At 38.9% G+C, this 15,261-nt stretch overlaps 1 protein-coding gene across 2 annotated transcripts in view; it reads left to right on the top strand.

The window, feature by feature from the left end:
• Positions 1-15,261, top strand: part of RAB11FIP2 (RAB11 family interacting protein 2) — a 41,391-nt gene that overhangs the window by 17,905 nt on the left and 8,225 nt on the right. For both annotated transcript variants that reach the window (XR_011532038.1, XM_008525474.2), the window contains one exon: positions 13,280-13,325. Coding sequence is in view for 1 of the 2 variants with exons in the window: in XM_008525474.2 (XP_008523696.1) it covers positions 13,280-13,325 (46 nt within the window). In the remaining variant the exon portion in view is untranslated. The remainder of the gene's footprint in view (positions 1-13,279; positions 13,326-15,261) is intronic.

A 15,261-nucleotide genomic window follows, 5' to 3' on the forward strand; every position in this document is an offset into this window, starting at 1 on the left:
TGCTTTAGGCTACCAGGGAGCCAATTAGCAAGCGCCCGCAGCAGCTCTGCCTTAACGTGACCTCTTTGTTCTGGAGCCTGGGGTGGGAATGGGTGTTCAGCTTAATCAGCTGTTGAGGTGTACAGTGTATTTGTTTCATATAGATTTTTTTGTTTTCAAAGAAATTAAATGCCCCAAATTAATTAAAAATGGAAATCATACTGAACATAATTAAATATTTGATTCAGAAGATATATTTGATTAACTTCTTCCACCTGAAGCTTTTACGGTGTAACATGAAAATATAAATTTAGTAATAGTACAATATTATGAAGGGAGAATAAGATAGGTATTAAAAGTTCAGGTTTAGGATTCAGATCTGAATTACAGTGTGTTGAACAGCCCTGTGACCTTGCTTAACCTTTCTAAGCCTCATTTTTGCTAGCTGTGAAATGGGGATAACAACTTTGCTGTTGGAGAAGAGGTTAAATAATGTAATGCACACAAAGTGCCGAGGGGAGCATTTGCCACATGGTGGACCTAGAAATGAGAGCTCTTGCTATGATCTTATTGTGCAGCGTCTAAGAATATATAACAATTGCTTTAAATAAGTTAAATGAAATTATTCCAAGTAATAATATATTCTCAACTTAAAAAATCTTAAAGTAGAATTCAGGAGCTCATGTTTTTCACTGACTGATAAAGGACATACATTTGGCAGAAAACAATAAACTTGCTAGTTTTTCTGGTTTCTGTTAAGCTGTATGTTCAATAATAATCTTTGGTGAAATAAATCACATTGAAATTAAGTAAAACTATATTCCGAGTATTAGGTAGAAAATCTATTTTATTACAAGGCAAAGTATAATAATCAATATTGCTGTAGAATCAGTGTTCAGAAATTCTTGCCTAGCACCAATAATGGCAGTACAGGGTAGGTGTGGAAGCTTGGGCTTTCCTTAAACCACAATAAGTATTTCCTAAACTCAGACTCCTGAACTCAGATTAAATTGTTAAAGAAGGCAGTTCAAACTAGTACAGTAGGAAGGATAAATACTGCTTATGGAAAACTCCAGACCAGTTCAGAGTCCCCTTTGGGAGAAGAGTCCCTGCCCTAGGGAACTCACACGGGCGCTAGCGTATGCCTTCTAACCAAGATCTGGAGGGTGGCGCTTTCATTCCTTTGTCAATGAAAGTGCCCTCTTTTCTCTTTGTTTTTCACCAAGAGTATAAGATTCTACTCAAGTATCTGGACTCAAGGTTCTTTAATATGCCTGAAATAATATTAATTGTATCTTTAATGTTTTCTCACTCTAGTTTTAAAGAATGAATATTCTTCATTTAATAGAAAAAGATAGGTAGCCAAAATTTGAGTGTAAGGTATTTTTGGATTGTCAGCAGTTTATTTTATGGAATAATATCTCTTGCACTGACAGGGATGGGTGGGATCTTATAGTGTCTTCCCCTTGTGCCTTCCATCTTTAGACAGTATACTAGGCAGTATATATTAAGGTGACATTCTAAAATAAAGATGTTTGTTTTAGAACTTCAAAATAAGGGATGGCTTTTATGAATGGAGATTAAAATGAGAAAAGGCAATGAGGTAAAAATGAGTTTCTTAAGTGGCTCTCATGGACCCAGCCTACCTAGAACTGTTGAGATTGTAGATAGTAGTGGAGATGGGACCTTATTACTAAGAGCTTACCAAAATGAAGAATTTGCACTTAATTGCATAGTTAATATAAAGACTTTTCGGTGAATGAGTGATGTGATAGAAATACAATTTTAGAAAAACTCAGAGAACAGTGACATTGCTCTTACATATATGATATGGACCTGGACAGGAATACACACACAGGAAATCGAAGAAAGATGCCCGTGAGACCACATTTCTTTCTTTCTTTTTTTTTTGAGGAAGATTAGCCCTGAGCTAACATCTGCTGCCAATCCTCCTCTTTTTGTTGAGGAAGACTGGCCCTGAGCTAACATCCATGCCCATTTTCCTCTATTTTATGTGGGATGCCTGCCAGAGCATGACTTGACAAGTGGTGCCATGTCCACACCCAGGATCTGAACCAGTGAATCCCGGGCAGCCAAAGCAGAACATGCAAACTTAACCACTGTGCCTCCAGGCCAGCCCAAGACCACATTTCTAAGTGTGGTTTTAGATTCAGAACAAAAACATTCTGCAGTGAAAAGTCATTTTAATTAGATAGCTTATAGGAACAGGACAAGGAGGAAATTTTTGTGGCATCAGAAATTTGCAAATACTATAAGGTACACTTTTAAAATCAGTGAATACTTGTGTTTTAAATGTTCTTGAATAGTTTTTTTTGTAATACAGAAGTATTCAGAAGATGCTGGCTGAGAGGTAGATAGTATAATGTACAATTTCCAATAAGATCATCGTATTCATTATTTTGGGGGGAGCACTGCTGAGTGTATTTTTATACAAAACAACATATTCTTTTCCAGCATAATTTTGCAATTTCGTAGCCCTGTTAAATAAGCTCTTGATAGCCTAGAAAGTTTTAAGACTTCCCAGCTTGGGGTATGGAGTGGCCAGAAATCCCCGAGTCACCGCAACAGCTCTGCTCCCGAGGAGTATGCACAGGAGTCTGGGGCCTGTGTCACCCAATGGAGGGGCCCCGGAAGGTTTGGCTGCCTTACGTATCCCTTCTTGAAGGCCGCCCAGTGATGACTGAGTTTGGGGAAGAAGGTGCCTTCTGGCCGGGGCCCTTATTACAGGGTGTTCTTGAACACCTGAGGCCTTCCTGGTGACCAGAGGGTACCAGGTTTCCTCTCCAGAACTTGGCTTTGTTCCAGGCACAGACAGCGCAGCTTGGGATACTCTTGGCCAAAGGCCTTTTTTGCCTAGTCCAGAGGGGCCTAGTGCCAACATGTCTCGCCCCCACCTTCGTGGAAGAGTTGCCTCTGCCCAGTTTGTCCTTAACCTCCCCTCACAGGAAAAGGCTGGTGGAGGGTGCTGAGTCAGCTTGATCACAGGACAGATAGAGCCTGTGCTGGGTCTGGCCCCGTCAGGGGCCCTGGTGCCTTGTTCTCATCACTCCTTTCCAGTTTCACTGTTCTGCTTCTAAAATAAACAGAACTTGATCCTCCTCCAACCCCTAAATAGACTCCAGTGGCTATATGGCAGGCAGTGGACCAGGGCCTACCCAGAGCAACAGGGTAAATACAACAAGCCTCCAGATTGACAGTTTTCCTAAAGATTGAGGGAGAAAAGATTCTTTTTGTATCAAGAGAAACATGATTATGGTATGAGTAAAGTACAAAAATCCACCTGAATTTTTATTAAATTTGAGATGTCAAGGAAATTTTATGCCTGTTGCTGGATTTCTTCTCATGTATTAGGAGTACTAAAGAGAAAAATTTTGAGAAGCATTCGAAGGAATGGAGAACTTTTGGAGTCCATATGGCAGATGTTTGGAAATTTGTTAATTGTCTGATTGACTATATTTAAAATAATTATTTCTTTTCTTCACTGGAAGACAGTAGTAGGTTAAACTTGGTGGAATATTATATTCTTGATGAAATATCCCTTAATTTCATAGATACCTCTAAATCCTGAAGTTTTGAGAGTCCTTCAACATTTTCCTTACTAATCGTGATAGAAAAGCAGCTAGGTCTGAATTTGCTGTCCATGATCTTGGTGTCACTGACCACAATTTTTAATTGTCTTGCCTGTGAGATCTCATAAAGGTATCCTGTGAGACTATTAATAAGTAAATTACTGTTAATCCCCATAGACATTTATGTATTCGGTTCTATTTTGCCATCCAGGAATTTAGTGTTCATGCCCAGTCCCAGGAGAGATAATGTAATAGTTTAATCTATAATATCATTAATTAGATTTGGTATTGAGTTCTTTTTTTTCTGAAAAGAAAGAAAACAATATGAGTTGTACCTTGCCTCTTAAGTTGTATTTACATGCGTAATAAACATAATTGAAATGCGCTAAAGGTTCTGTTGACTAGTGGAATCTGTTTTTGGACACTTCATTTTTTAGGGCTTTTGTAAAGAGGATCATTAAAGAAGATTTTCTTAAACTGCTTTAACATTGAACCTTTATGGAATAAATAACTGTTTTCAGGATTTAGAAAAATCTCAAATCAATCTGTACTGTGCTCAAATACATAAACTGGTAGACCTGGTTGGTAAACTGGATAAACTCGGTAGTTGAATTGCTCTCGTTGGAAGTCACCAATTTGAAACTTATTTCAATTGATATTGGCAGTTATAAGTTGGGATAATTCTTCCTCTCTTAAAAAGAACTGAAAAACATTCCACTGGTATACTATCAGGTCTAGATATAAGTAATTTTTGTTGTTAGAAGAACAATTCTTTATGCTCTTTGGGGACTTGATATCTTGTTGAAACTTACATTGACCTACCGTTGATTTACTCAGTCAACTATTAGCCCAGTTTTTACAAGTCTTTATTAAGCGCTGGCTATTCATTTATTCAACATACATTTGTTAAGCATCTGGCATGCCCTCGGCACTGTGTCAGATGCAAGGACTGAAAAGATTAGTGAGATATCCTTCCTCCCTTCAGGTAGTTTATAGTAGAAAGGGGTGTGGAATTTGATAGATATACAAAAGGCAAACTTAAAAAAATAATAATTTACTTTTTAGAGCAGTTTTAGGTCATAGCAAAATTGAGCGGAAGGTACAGAGATTTCCCATATGCTCCCTACCCCCAAGCATCGCTTCTCCCATTATCCACATCCCCCACCAGAGTGATTCATTTGTGACAATTGATGGACCCACATCCACACATCACAATTATACAAAGTCCGTAGTTTACATTAGGGTTCATTCTTTGTGTTGTATATTCTACGGGTTTTGACAGATGTATGAGGACATGTGTCCACCTTTATAATATCATACAGAGTATTTTCATTGTCCTGTCTCCATAGCTTTTGCTTTTTCCAGAATGTCATATAGCTGGAATCATACAGCCTTTTCAGATTGGCTTCTTTACTTAGTAACATGCATTAAGGTTCCTCCATGTCTTTTCATGGTTTGATAGCTCATTTCGTTTTTAGCACTGAATAATATTCCATTGCCTGGATATACCAGTTTATTTATCCATTTACCTGCTGAAGAACATCATGGTTACGTCCAAGTTTTGACAGTTATAAATAAAGCTTCTATAAACATTTGTGTGGACATAGTTTTCAACTCCTTTGGGAAAATACCGTGGAGTACAGTTGCTGGATTGCATGGTAAGAATATGTGTGGTTTTGAAAGAAACCGCCAAACTGTCTTCCAAAGTGGCTGTACCATTTTGCACTCCCGCCAGCGATGGATGCGAGTTCCTGCTGCTCCACATCTCTGCCAGCATTTGGTGTTGTCAGTGTTCTGGATTTTGTCCATTCTAGTTTGTGTATAGTGGTATCTCGTTGTTTTAATTTGTATTTCCCTGGTGACATGGTGTGGGGCATCTTTTCATATCCTTTTTGCCATCTATATCTGTATGTCTTCTTCGTTGAGGTGTCTGTTGAGATCTTTGGCCCATTTTTAAATTGTGGTTTTTGTTTTCTTGTTGAGTTTTAAGAGTTCTTTGTATATTTTGGACAACAGTTCTTTATCAGATGTATCCTTTGCATATATTTTCTCCCAGTCTGTGGCTTATCTTTTCATTTTCTTAACAGTGTCTTTCACAGAGCAGAAATTTTTAACTTTAATGAAAGTCCAGCTTATCAGTTTTTTTTTTTCATGGATCATGCCTTTGGTGTTATATCTAAAAAATTATTACCATCCCCAAGGTCGTCTAGATTTTCTCCTATGGTATCATCTAGGAGTTCTGTAGTTTTGTGTTTTACATTTAGGTGTGGTGTCAATTTTGAGTTAATTTTTATAGAGGCTTTAAGGTCTGTATCTAGGTTCATATACCTTATATTTGAATAGCACTTTGTCATACAAAACATTTCATATTCATTTCTTTTAACCTTGTTTTAGTCTTAATTCTTTGAAATAGTTGGTGGTATTTCTATTTCTTAACTAAAAGTAAAATATCAATTTAGAGCAGTTAATAGGTTGTACCTGTATGCCAGGTGGTGGCCAACAAGTTTGGAAGGATAAATTGAGTCAAATCCAATAGGCTTGGAAAGCCAGGCTAAGGAATTTTGTTATTATTCAGGAGGAAGTTGCAGGCCACAAGTTTTTTGACAGATGAGTAATGAGGTTAGACCTGAGCTTTGACACTCCCTACCCTGCCTTGTTGCATGGGCTGGAGTGGACAGGGAGGATTGGCAGACTATGAAGAGGCTGTGGAATAGTCTAGGCTGGAGGTAATGTGGTCCTGTGATCAGAAAGGTAGCAGTGAAAATGAGTATCAAGGAAACAATGAGCGATCCATGTCTGGAAGCTGGGTGGGGAGAATCTGGCAGCTTTTATGAGGCATGCAAGCTGAAGGCTGGAGTCGAGAGTGTCTCTGAGGCTTTACCTTCGGTGACCAGGAGACTGGTTGTACCAGAAGGAGGAAGATCAGAGCTGATATAGAAGACAAGATGCTGATTGGTTGGAGACATGTTAACTTTGAGGTACAGGTAGGATATCCAAGCATTGACTAAGTAGACATTTGTAAAGGTGGTATTAGAAAGGATACAGTGATTGTGGTTGAATATAAAAGATTTAGCAGTCATCAATGTTCTGGTGGTGGTAGTTGGAAAATATGAAATCACCAAGGTAGAGAAGAAAAAGAGATCTGAAAACGGAACCTTAAGAAATAGCCAATGTTTTCCATTTAGGGGTGAAAAGAGGAAGATGACAAGGAAAAAGAGAATTGGAAACATGAGAGAAAATTTAGGCTACAGGAGATCACAGAAGAGAGTCTCAAGAAGAACAGTCATTGGTATCCAATGGAGCTGCGAGGTTAAGGAGAGTGAGGGTATTGCCTTAGGTGAAAGTAGTTTGTTGGTGCCCTTCATAAAAGAAGCAATGAGCATTGGTGGTCAGGTATGTGTGTCAGATTATAGGAGGTGAGTGAGTAAAGGAACAAAGTCAGCGGGAGTTACTTGCGAGGGATGAGAGGCTGGCAAAATAAAAATGGTGGGATGTCTGAGGGACAGCGGGCTGTAACTATGCTCTGGTGAGAGATGAGCCGATACAAATGGATCAGGAGACAATGCGGGTGATAGTGGAGGGCCACAAAGCATGTCCCATGGGAGTGAGGGCGTGAGAAAGTCAGAAGGTGAGAGCGATGAGATGGGATTTTGATTGTATGAGGTCTTACCGTGGCTAACTGAATCCCACCTGATTGATTACTTCCTTCGGAAACACGTTTAGAGAAGTTCTGTTTGTGCAAATGTGTTATAAATTGTAAGGCAGTATATGAATGAGGTGATATTCAAATCCAACTCACCTAAAGCAATTATATCGTTTCAAAACTGCAGGAGCAATCAATCCTTAATAATGTAATCCTAAATTGAAAGTAACTTTGAACATAAAGTAGTCTGGCTCTGTAAATGAAAAGTGTTAAGTGAAGGCCAGGAATTTTTTTTATTGCTAGCAGTGAATTCTCATTTACAAATTAGGAGACTATATTTTGAGAAGAAAAAAAAATGGTGTTAATAGTTATCAAGCATGAGCCAGAAATTGAAGGGAAAAGGGAAGTGTAGATAATTCATGTGAATAATTGTGATATATTGGGTTTTTTTGGTTCTCCTCTCTTTTTTTCTAATAGATAAATAGAACAAACCTTTGTCCTTAACCATTTCAAGTTATTAAGTGAATAACATATGGCACTTACTGGATATTCTTTTGTCACTTAGGGTCCCAGCAGGAAACAAGTGACGCACTCAAACGCATAACTGAAGACAGTTTAGGAGACCATTAACAGAGGGATGTAGGGTTAAGGACACCAAGGAGGGAAAACAGAGCACCAGGGACCAGCAGTGTCTGGAAGGGCCTGCCGTGCCTGGGGATGAGGGACCTAGCTGCAGCTGTGGCCGTAGAGGAGATGCTGCTGCAACTACCGCGCAGCAGGGAGGGACCTCAGAGGGGCTGTGATCGGGTCGGGCTGGGAATCCCCTTCTTTCTGCCCTCCAGCCGCATGCAGGGACCTCCCAGTGGCAGAGCGTAACTGGAAGTCGATGGGCAAGGGGACTTTGCAAGTGGTGTGCTCTCCAGAGGTCAGTCTCCTGGGGTGCAGGAAGGGGCACAGGTAGTTCAAAACCTGTTGCCTTTCAGCCTTTGTTCTGTCTCCTTAAGATGGTCTAAGTGTTGGACTTTTCTTGGTCACTTCTGATTGGAAGTCTCCTCAGGAAAGTGTTTTGGACTCCCTGAAACCAGGCATCTCTGAGCTCACAGGCGTCGGAGCAGTTCAGAGCACTGTGTGGAAGTAGTCCAATTTTTGGCTAAAGATCTTGAACTGTGGAGTTTGGCTGCCTTTCTTTGTATCCTGACTCTGCCACCCAATAACTGTGTTATGTTAGGAAAGCTTCTTAACTTCTCTGTGCCTTTTTCCTCTGCTGTAAACGGAAATAAAAGTAGCACTCACTTCATAGGATTGTTAGCAGGAGTGAGTGAGGAAACATGTAAACCACTCAGAAAGGTTTCTGGTGCCATGGTTAAAATCTGGTAAATATCAGTTGGTTGTTCGGCTTGGTGTCATTATCCTTTGCCCTTGCTTCACTGTAAATGGGGCATTTTTCTTTTTCCTGTTTTTCAGACTTATTAAAGATTTTATGTTATGTTACAGCTGTCCATTTATACCTCTCCTTCTCCGCTATATTTGTCACCAAAGCGAAGCCCCAGGTCTCTGGAGCCCACTCCCTCAGTTAAACAAAATCAATAGGATGCTCTCCTTTGAAAATAATTACCGTCAGAAGTTCGTCTGTGACAGTTTAAAGTTGTGCTTATTTCCTATACACCAGAAGGAACCGGGTGGTGTTTGAGAAAGTTACTCCTGTGCTCCCTCTTCCCGTCTCTGCGCCACCCCAGCCAGGTGAGACAGCTCCTGGATTTTGCAAATAACTTGAATTCATTTACTAAATACAAAATGGGTCAAGTTATAGGCCAAAATAGACTGAACCTTATAATTTCAGCAGTATTGGGGCTTGGAAAAAGACTTTGTGGAAGATGTAATAACACTTGTTTTTAAATGCCTTTGAAAGAGCTTCAGGTGTTGTTACGTGACTTCTCATTGAAAGATTTAAAATCCTAGAGCGAGGAATTTACATCGTGCGCATTGCCTTATACTCACAAGACAGCTAGTTAATCAGTTTTAATAGATCTTTGTTCTTCTGTGGAGATGTTTTGTCTTGACAAGCGCTTTATACTTTTCACTTTCAGTAGTCTCTTCCCTTTCTTAGGTATTCTTGCTCCTAAAGAATGTATTTATGTTATTAAAAAAAAGGAAGGACAAGGAAAAACTCAGACCACTGCCAAATGCCGTAGTGATTTCTGCAGTGGTCAATTTGATGGCTTTATAAAGACGGGCTTGCTGTTCTGGCCTGTGTGGGAGACCAGGCCCCAGCAGAGATGGAAGGACACTTTCAAGTTCTCACCAGTTTACTTATTTCTTTACTCAAGATTTATTCTAACTTCAAAGTAAATTACTAAGTGATGTTATAGAAGAGATGCTAATGATTCCTTATATATATTTGAGTACTGTTAATTTCAAAATTTAAAATTAGAGGTCATTTGGAAAAATTCTTTAAAATTTGGAAATATCACAAGGTAAAAAATAAGCTTTTACCTAAAAACTTTAGAATGTTAAGATAAAACAGTTGACTAGTTTAAAATATTTTTAAAAATTTGACTTGAAAATATTTTTATCAGTTTAAAAGTTAATTTAAAATCCTCCGCCACCCCCCAAACTCCTTCAGTTCGGATTTCTAAAATACATTTTTTTAATTCTGAAGTTTGAATTTGTAGCGACTTTTTCAACATGAGCGTGTCCAAGTTTATTTGATACCTGATTAAAAACACCATTTCCCTTAACCTGTCAGCAGCTCAGTTGAGCAGTCAGACTGCATTATTCAATATCTTGTCTGACCTGAGGACAGCAGTCCGAAGAGAAAGATAACACAAATTGGTGCCACACTTCGATAAATAGAGACATTTTATTTTTCAGCAAGCTAATTCAGTCCAGTTCAGTTAACTCATTTTCCCCCTTACGGACAGATCAAAAAAGGCAGCCATGAATGACTGGGTTTGTCATGTGTTTGACACGTCCGTGTGTGAGTATAAAGCGGACCAGGAGGGAGGGGCCCCGCCTGTAGATTTCAGACAATGCCCCAGACAGGAGGCCCTGTGCTCGGTCTGCCCTGCGCTCTGCGAGTGAGAGCGGAAGAGGTCTGCCACTGCGCCCGGGGGTCACGGGAAATGGCTGGGTCTTGTGGCACTCCACACCCTTTTTCCTTACAGTTTAGACCTGGTCCATCTAATTATTCTTGAGAAGTGTCACATTTTTCAGGTTGTCACTGAGTTTCAGTTTAGTTCCATAAGCTAAAGCCGTTGGATATTACATATTGTTAGTTTTGTGATTTTGATAAAATCTTTGTCCTAAATGTCTGTTCCTTAAAAACCCTTATTACAATAAATAGAATAACAGTATTTCTGTTTCTTAGTTCAGTGGTTCCTTCCTGAGACGTATACTAAAATTTATACAGTCACAATATTGTTTATTCTTCAAGGATGTAATGGGATGGATTATGCTTCCAAACATGAAATGTTTAAATGACAGTCATGAAAGAAGATTAAAATTTCAAAAAATTGTCTGTTGATTTACGGATTGCGTCTAGGAGCCTCATCTTCTGCATCAGGACCCTTCAAGGGCTCCTTCCTGTGCTGTTGCCTTGTGTTCCAGTCTCTTCCATGCCCTGTAATGGCACTGCTGTCTGCAGCTCCAGGCCATGCCATATATCCTCAGAGTCCTCTTTTCTCTGGCCTACCACGCCTATCCTTTGTGTGGTTTTAAATCCTACTTTTTCCTTGACTTAAGCCTTCCTTGACTAATTGCTCTGATAAAGCATTTCTTTCCTCTGCATGATCTAAAAATTTAACTCTCAAAAATCCCCGCCTCCCCCCACCCCCACCCTCCATATGCTGCTCTACCCTCTGCCTCCTCAAAATGAGGTTAGGTTTACCTTCTGATTAACATATGTGTCCTGGATGTTCAGGGCTGCAGCAGTGCAACCAGGGCTCACTAAGTCCGTCTGTGTGCAGAGATTGGGGCTAGGGCTGTGTGTCACAGAAGGAGAGATGCTAGAGCCACACACCTCTGCCACCTGCCAACTCTATGACCGCGTGCGAGTTACCTGACCTTTCTGTGACTTGTTTCCTTGTTTTGAAAATGAAGATCATACCTACCTTAAGGGTTATGAAGATTAAATGAGTTAATAGTGGGAAAGTGCTTAGCATAGTGTCTGGCACAGACGGTGTAAATGTTTATTAAATGAAATAATACATTGAACATGTTCTGTCTGCTAGTCACTGCTAAGCATGTTACGTGCTGTTACCTCGTTTAATCTTCACAGTAGTCTTATGTGGTGGCTACTGTTGCCATCCCTGTTTTATAGATGAGGGAACCCAGACAGTCAAAGTTAAGTAACTTGCCCAAGGTCCCACAGCAAGTATAGAGTAGAAGCAGGATTTGAATTCACAGCACCTGGCTCCAAGGCCCTCAACCCCTCCTCTTCTCGAAACCCCCGTGGAGTACTGTCAGCCTGACTTTGTCCTTGAGACGATCACAGTCAGATGGAGAGGGATGCCCAGAATGCATTTCTTGACCTGTTAGAAAACAACGTGCTGTGAGAGATTAGTCCCACTGGACCCTCTGCTGACCCTGACCGCCTCGGACTGAAAATCGGAGAGGATGGGAACCGCATGTGTTGGCAGCTGCTACTGCGTCACTCTAGGCCTTGGTGGACTATAGGATAATGTCTTTGCGGATTTTGTTTTTGTTGTTTTCTTTTAAGCCACTCTTTTGTCAGTCTCTTGAGGCTTTGCTGGTGCAGTGACTCTGGTCTGGGACCATACAGAACACCACAAAGACGGTGAGACACGGGGAAGGAGTCAGCCGTGTCGGCCTATAAATGGTGCATTGTAGGTATTTAAATCGTGTTTCAGCTTTCTTTACCATGTCACCCAGCTCTACAGAAATACTGAATTTATCCACAGGAGTTCTGGCTAGAAAAGTTCAGCAACCAGTTCTGGAAGCTGGTACTACAAATCTTAGCAGTCACAAATGAAACCTTGGATGTATGAGAAATTCTCTTGAGGTGGCTGTACATGCATGTGTGCCCTGTGGATTTATGGCTTGGGATGGGTACCTGTAATAATAGATATCTTCCACACATTACATCCAGTGTCCAGACTTTTTGTACTCACCATCAAAAGTTTTAAAAAGTGAGTTTTTTCAAAGGATTCCAGTTATTTAGCTGATAGAGCACAGATAATGAAAAAAATATATTTTAAGTCTTTTGGGGGGGCGGGTGATAAAAAGGGTCCTAGGACAACAATGCTTTGTAGAGGTTCTGAAGGCTAATACTCTTAAGTGCTGGGTAAAAATTAAACTTGAATAGCAATGATGAAATATTTACTCATCAGATGGCTTTGAAGTTTAGCTTCTTTCTGGTTGCAGTCTCCTTCCTAATGGATGTTTCAAAGAAGAAAATGATTATAGCATTCAGCTGTGATGTGTTCTTACTCTGCATGGGAGAAATCCATTTTGTTTTGGTCCATTTGGGTATTTAAATTTTGAAGAGCAGCTTAGAAACCACATTAATGACAGAAATGGTTCATGCAACTGTGAGTTTGTTCTCATTGATAGGATAATGTTTAAAAGTTAATTTTTCTGATACTTATAGAATTTTTTTTAAAAGATTGCTTTAACTCTTTTATTCTACAATCTTGCCAAACTAAATTTATTTAATTATCTGTAGTTTTATATCAGAAGACGTAAGGTGAGTGAATGTGTGCATATAGAATGAATAATATGTTATAAAATATAGTTTTATAAAATATCTCACTGGGTAAAATCACTTATGTTTAAAGATGTGTAGTAACTACATAATTAAAGGTACAGTTCTTCAGTTCTGATAATAACTGAAGGATTTTTCCTTCAAAGTTGAAAGTTGTAGATGCTTTAGAATGTTGAGTAAATATTGTTTTTCTTCTACATCCTGGATTAAATTTCACTGATCTGTGTAATTTAGAACTTTAGAAGTTGTTATGGAAATGTTGGTTAAAAATGTTCTGTTTTTATGTTTCCTCCCACGTGGACCATGACACACTTTTAACATTTATGTTTGTCTTTTATTACGCAGTTTTCATATGAATCCGACAAGCAATGAAGACCTCAGGAAAATCCCGGTAAGTTGCTGTGGGGTTAGAGAATTACCAAAGAACCAGCCACAGCCAGCCTTCTGTCTGGCACACGTTTCTAAAATGACTCCGGTTCCTCGAGTCCCCCAGTTACCTACGAATTATGGCTTCATGTGGTGATTTGGGGAGAAAGAAGAAAAGCAAAATTCAAAGTTTGTCTTTAATATATGATAGGGTGTAACTTCTTACAATCTGTGGAAGTTCAAGCAAACATTATAGTTATAATTGAAGCCAATTTAGAATCCTCATGTTTTGTTTGCACACTGTTTTAAAATTACTATGAAAGCTGTATGTCAAGGTCAACATTAGAGTTATGAAATAAGAGCACGTGAAGAAAAATAGCATTTTTTGTTGTTATTTTGACAAAGATTGAAGAAAGAATAAAACTGCTTGTTAAAATTCACCGGTAGGAAGAGCACCCTGGCAAGGAATCCAGTTAAGCAGGAAAGTATTTGAAGGGACCTTTAGGACGCTTACCTTCCTGGTCAGAACAAATCCAAAGGTATTAATTAACAGGCTTGGTAACGACCAGGTGAATTAACTCACATATTTTGCAAGGATTATTTAGGTATCTTAACTTCATTTTATTGTTATTTGAAGTCCAGTTTTGGCTCTCAGAGTTCCATTCCGTCTTCAGTCAATTCTAAATATATTAAACCTGGAGAACAAGGTTCTTTACAAAAATATGGGCACGTGTTCTTGGTAGAAAACTAAATTCTCACTGAATAGCAGAAATAGAGCCATTATTCCAAGGGGCTGGTGGTTACTGTTTGAACCATCTGTCCTTAATGTGTGTGATCCAGATGTATAATAAGAATTTTTTAAAGCAATGACATATCACAATTTTCTATGATGTGATATGCCTAGAAAAAACCATGGTGGTGTATAACCCGTTCTAAATGCAGTTATTTGTCTTTAAAATCGTAGACAACATTATAGAAGCAGAGGACTTTGTACTGTGTTTTTGCTGTTTTATGTAAATGATTCATAAGTTTTGATGTTTCAGAAATACTCAAGTCTTTATAATATGGCAGTCTGGCGAGAAATGTCAGAATATATGAAGTCAGCCTTTGATCAGATAGTAAAATGAATTCTATCAGGCAGTTACTTAATCTCAAACAAAATGCAACATCAAAAAATCGATTTAATGTGCAGCTATTGTTTATTAAGTAACGTTAATTACAATTTCTGTGTGCTTGTAAATGTACTTTTCCAAATCTTGTAATTTATTGCTGTAAAAGCATAGTTAGAATTCTTTAAAGAAATAAAATGTGAAAATTGTTTTAGTTAAAGGATTTAAAGGTGATAAAAGAATCCTTGATGTGTGATTATTTTTCTCTGGAATGCTAACTCTTCTAAATGACAGTTAAAGGATTACTAGGTGTTGTTAATTTACTGCAGGATACAATGAAGAGGAGAAAGCTCATCCTCATGCCGATCATTATTGAGGAAAAGTGTTTGAACGATTTTTGTGTTGAAGATTATAAGATGTTTGAAGTAATTTACATTAAGTTCTCCAATAATAGCCATCCACCAAGTTATTTTTTCCCCTTCTGGACATAGTATTTTGTAATTAAGTTTGTATGTCTTATATGCTAGTGCCAACACCTGTCTGTGAAAGCACAGTGTTTAAACAGGAGCAGTAGCCAGTTGAAAGGGCAGTGTGAGCTCTTTAAGGCCTAATTAAGAACTGAAAGGGAGATGAAGGGAGTAGGACAAAAGATGTGAAAGTAGCTGAGATGATATTCCCAGAGCAAAGTTCCTCATTAGAACAATAATGAGATGATCAGAGAATGCCAAGCCTTCATCTTATCTCTCTCTCTCCCCTCCAGTTGCCTTGGACGTCAGCTAGTACCCCACCAATATTTGGTTACCAGGACAACCTTTCTTTAAATCTTCAGTTATTTTGAGTCCTGATAATTTG

Source organism: Equus przewalskii, chromosome 1 (genome assembly GCF_037783145.1).
Source record: "Equus przewalskii isolate Varuska chromosome 1, EquPr2, whole genome shotgun sequence".
In the NCBI taxonomy this organism is placed as follows: Eukaryota; Metazoa; Chordata; class Mammalia; order Perissodactyla; family Equidae; genus Equus; species Equus przewalskii.